The sequence below is a fragment of the Oratosquilla oratoria genome, chromosome 27 (genome assembly GCF_046742065.1).
Source record: "Oratosquilla oratoria isolate Oo_2021 chromosome 27, ASM4674206v1, whole genome shotgun sequence".
Taxonomy (NCBI): Eukaryota; Metazoa; Arthropoda; class Malacostraca; order Stomatopoda; family Squillidae; genus Oratosquilla; species Oratosquilla oratoria.
In genome coordinates, this window is record NC_134803.1 from 46,807,608 (window position 1) to 46,812,607 (window position 5,000).

At 48.6% G+C, this 5,000-nt stretch overlaps 1 protein-coding gene across 11 annotated transcripts in view; it reads left to right on the top strand.

Annotated features, from left to right (window-relative positions):
- The window catches only part of smg (sterile alpha motif domain containing protein 4 smaug), a 588,244-nt gene that overhangs the window by 552,752 nt on the left and 30,492 nt on the right, over nucleotides 1–5,000 (top strand). For all 11 annotated transcript variants that reach the window (XM_076210541.1, XM_076210531.1, XM_076210530.1 and 8 more), the window contains one exon: nucleotides 4,971–5,000. This exon is cut by the window's right edge and continues 247 nt beyond it. In XM_076210541.1, the coding sequence (XP_076066656.1) occupies nucleotides 4,971–5,000 (30 nt within the window). The remainder of the gene's footprint in view (nucleotides 1–4,970) is intronic.

Sequence of the window (5,000 nt, forward strand, 5' to 3'; positions counted from 1 at the left end):
CAAGGACAAAAGGAGCCAATACTTGGCCGTGATCCTCCCTCTACCTCCCCCCCCCTCTCTCTCTCTCTCTCTCTCTCTCTCTCTCTCTCTCTCTCTCTCTCTCTCTCTCTCTCTCTCTCTCTCTCTCTCTCTCTCTCTCTCTCTCTCTCTCTCACACACACCTTTCTTTCTTCTCTCTCTCACACACACATCACACACACACACACACGCGCGCGCGCGCGCGCACATATGTATACACACACAAACCCCCCACACACATATACAACCCCCCCTACACACACTAACCCCCCTACACACATACATAGACACACATCAGATGTGGATATTTAACCTCGTCACTATCGTGGAGGAAGGTACCACGTAGATGAATGAAATAGTTTGGCGCCATCAAGAGTGGGAGGAAGAGTAGCACGCGGTACGTAAGGGCTTAAGGTATTTCCTGTTTTGTCGAGAGTGGGCGTGTCTCGAGTAGGAGGGACAGTACTCGAGCCAGTGCGTCCTCCTCCTCCTGCCCCCCCTCCCCCCGCGCCCCCCAGCCTCCCCCCTCCCCCCACCCCCGCACACTGTGGGTCCGGGAATTTACCGAGAAGTTCGAAAGGTGTGATGCCAACACTTCGAAGGACATCTTACGATCATTTCTCTCTATCTCTCCTTCTCTCTTTATCTTTCTCTCTTTATCTCTTTGTCTCTCTCTTCTCGGTATCAGTCTCTGTCGCTCATTCTCTCTCTTCTCTCTCTAGCAAGAAATTTTGTTTTGAGTCCGATTTTATATAGAATGTCTTCTAGCTCATGTATTGAAATATGGAACGGGTTGAGGGGAGGACTGGCAGCGAGGGCTTTTATATACAACGCTGACATGGGAAAACCATAGTTGTCAGATAGCTACTAGTCAGCACGGGAAGGATTAGTAGAATATTAGATTGAATATATTGAATATATTCCGACGGTCCTGACCAGACTGGGAGGCGACCCAACGTCGACAAAAAAAAAAAAAAAAAAAAAAAAAAAAAAAGGGAGAGTGGGTTTTGTATTAAATATAAGATGGAGGGCTTAGTCACATGACCGGGTACTGAGAAGTGTTCTGTATCAAGAAATACCGTTTCGATTTAAAGACTTGAGTCACGAGTCACTGGCGAGACATCCGCGACCCCGTAGTAGCCGACAACGGTGTCCTTGGGTTCTGTTAGATATGCGCCCCAAAAGTTAAATGTTGGACTGTGGGTCTGTTTCTGTGTCAGTGGCTACATGGAAGAAGGGGGATCATTCTCCGGTTGTCGATTCCCTTGGTGTGAAGAGCGAAGGTGAAAATAGTCGAAGTTGATAACAGACCTGGGCTCAGTCCGATGACTAGGTACCGGCCTATCGAGTGGGGTTGCACTTCCAGATGAAGCTGAAGGCTTTGAGTTCAGGAGACGGGCGGTGGGGGAGATGATTCCCTCCACCGTATGACGGGTAGAACAACTCGACTCTGGTACTCTGGTCCCTGGAGGGAAGAAATACCAAAATAGACAAGACTCGTTTCTACTCCTGCGATTTTAGGGACCCCATCCACGGTGCGATCTGGTCGGATCCGACCCGGTCTGTCTGGTGGCCTCAAGACCAGATCGTACCGTGGATGAGGGGCCCTTATGCATCAGAGGGGGCGGATTCCGAGTTGGAGGGGTTCTGGATCGATCGAGAACCCCCTCAGGCCATAATCCCCCCACACCCACACCCACACACCCACCCACACGCCACCTAAGCTTCATAAAACCACCCATTCTTACTCGGAACAAAAAATCCACGAAATATGTCTCCGTATTGAATGGGTTAAAGGATGACTTGAGCCTCAAGTTTACGAGCGAAGGACGAGAGAGCGGATAACCCTTTGGGAAGGCCGACGCCGCCGGGAACGGGCCACTTTTCAGTGGCTGGTGAATGGCTTCCACCAAAAAGTGGACAGGCACCAATGGCGGACCACGGAAATGTGGCGGAGAGGATAACCCTTCTCTCTCTCAGTCTCTCTCTCCTGGCTGCCACTAAAAGGCATGTTCCTGGAGAGCCTTGGTCTGTAGGCTTTTCGACCCTGTGAACTTTATATATATATATATATATATATATATATATATATATATATATATATATATATATATATATTTCTTTTCTTTTCTTTCGTCGAGGGCTGGGGGCCTTCTGCAGAAGGAGAAAGTAATCTCTGTCTCGACCAACTCCACTTTTTTTTTTTTGGGGGGGGGGCAGGGAAGTAAATATAATCACGTGGCGGCAGCCTCAGTAAAAGGACCACCCGGTACAGAAGTGGCCACGAAGACGAGGTAGCTGGCGTGGTTCTAATCGTCTTCTAGCGTCTTCAAGTTTGTCACGTTTTCGAAATGAAATAATCCAGTTTTGTTATTAGAGGATCTTGAAGAAAAATTCTAATTTGATTTTGCAAAGTTTGGAGACGTCTTAGTAGATTAAAAGACTTCTGTATATTTCTTCTTCTTTTTCTTCATTTCTTTCGTTTATGCCAGATTTCGTGTGATAAAAGATAAGATATCGGACTTCCATGGTGAGGAGACAGCGAGATGCGGCTGCATTGATGACGCAACAATTTATGCATGGGCGTGCTTGCGTGCTAGAGGGGCCTATGTGCTTCTGCGTTCGTTTAACTGCAGGGAGGGAGTGGGGGGAGGTGTGGAGGTGGGGGTGGTGGAAGAATCAAGGGTGGAGGTGATAGTGGATGGAGGGTGGTTGTGGTGGAGTTGGTGGTGATGCTAGTGGAAGAAGTGGTGGTGATGGTGGTGATTGTGTTCATTATTAACGATTGATAATAATGATAATGATGATAGTAATAATAACGATGATAATAATAATAATTATAATAATAGTGATATTGATAGTGATAACAATAATGGGACACCAGGTGTCAATGAGTCCATTGTTGTTTTTCCTTCAGTCATGCATCTTCTGCCCGTGTGATACGTTCTTTGACGGTTCAAAGAACAAAGAGGCGGAGGAGGAGGAGGAGGAGGTGGAGGAGGAGGAGGTGAGGAGGAGGAGGAGGAGGAGGAGGAGGAGGAGGAGGAGGTGGAGGAGGAGGAGGTGAGGAGGAGGAGGAGGAAGGGAGGAGGTGGAGGAAGGGAGGAGGTGGAGGTCGTGTCACTTTGAATAAAAAGATTTCTTTCTTTTTTCTTTCTCTTTCTCTCTCCCTTTCTCCCGTTTCTCTTTCCCTCTCCCTCTCTTTCTTTTCTCTTTCCCTCTCTCTTCTCTCTTTCCCTCTCTCCCTCTTTTTCTCTCTTCTCTTTCCCTCTCTCTTCTCTCTTTCCCTCTCTCTCTCTCTCTCTCTCTCTCTCTCTCTCTCTCTCTCTCTCTCTCTCTCTCTCTCTCTCTCTCTCTCTCTCTCTCTCTCTCATCGTCATTCCCTCACTTCGACGATCCCCTCCTCTCCTTTCCCCCTTATCTAAATAAAACCGTCAAGTTGCAGTCATAATAAAATCTGTGAGTGGCCCCACCATGCCGAAGGGCTTAACAGCGATCACCTTAACCCTCATCACTACGGTAGCCATAAACTCCCTTTCCCCCTAAACCCTCATCTGAATTAAATCGCCTGGCGGCAGCTGGATTAAAACGTAAAGATTACGGTAAAGGGTTTTATTGGAATGAGGTTAACCCCCTTTGCTGGAGAAGGGGTTTTCCGCAGATGGTTATAATCCTCGTGGCGATAGACATAACAAAAACGTGCAAGACGCAACGTAAAGGTCAAGGTGAATAAAATATGTAAAGGTCGCCTTTTTTGGATGACGTAACCCGTGGACATAGGCTCTCCCCTTCCCTTCATAACCCCTCCCCCTTCCCTCTTCCGCTCCCTCCTCCCCTCTCTCTCCCTTATTCCCCACCCCCTCCCTTCCTACGCTCCCCCTTCCACTCCCCTCCTACCTCTCTACCTTTCTCCCTTATCCGCTCCCTCCTCCCCTCTCTCTCCCTTATTCCCCACCCCCTTCCACTCCCCTCCTACCTCTCTACCTTTCTCCCTTATCCGCTCCCTCCTCCCTTCCAACCCTTCCCTCCTCCCCTCCTACCTTCCCCCTACCCCTCCCCTCCCCTCCCCTTCTCTCCTTCCTCTTCCTCTTCCTACCTCACTACTTTTCTCCCTCCCCTACACCCCCCTCCCCCTCCCTACTTCCCTCCCTACCTCTCTGCCTTCCTCTCCTCTTTCCCACCTTCCTACTCCACTGCCTCCCTTCTTCCTTCGTTCATCCTCCCTCCCTCTTTCCCACCTTCCTACTCCACTGCCTCCCTTCTTCCTTCGTTCATCCTCCCTCCCTCTTTCCTTCCCTCCTCCCTCTCTTTTCCCTCTCCTCCTCCTCCTCCCCCCCCGCCCCCTCTGAGAGCCGGGCTTCTCCGTGCCTGTCTGATACTTTCCGTCTATAAATTTCTCTCTCTTCCCCCTCCTCTCTCTCTCTCTCTCTCTCTCTCTCTCTCTCGCGTAGATGTGTGTATTTCGAAGTCAGCCTTCATGGGCCACTCCAGGACCGCCGGCCTATCCCTTGGGGATGGACGATACAATCTCAGTAACTCACCACAGTGGTGATCTAATCCTAGGCTTAAAAAGCCTCTATATATGTGAGGTGCATGTGGGGGATTTTTTTGTTTATCATATTATAATCATGTTTTTCATTTCTCATTATTCTATCCTACTCATGATTATTTGACTTTTTATTATTAAGTGAAGCGGCTCTGATCTGGATGTACTGTGTCTAGCTGCATTGCATCTGACCCGTGTGGTGGATGGGAGTGGGTGGGATATTTGGCTGTCTGCCTTCCTTATAAGGAAGAAGAAGCCTTTGGTATATAAATAGATAGACGTATTATGATTATAATTATTCTTTATTTGTCTATTCATTAGTTTTGTTCTCTATATTTCTTTATTAACTCATGGTTTTCGTTCTCATTCTTCCTCCTCCTGACGGCGCCGCTGACGACGACCTCAGGTCCTGACGCAGGCTGTCCAGAGTGCGGGG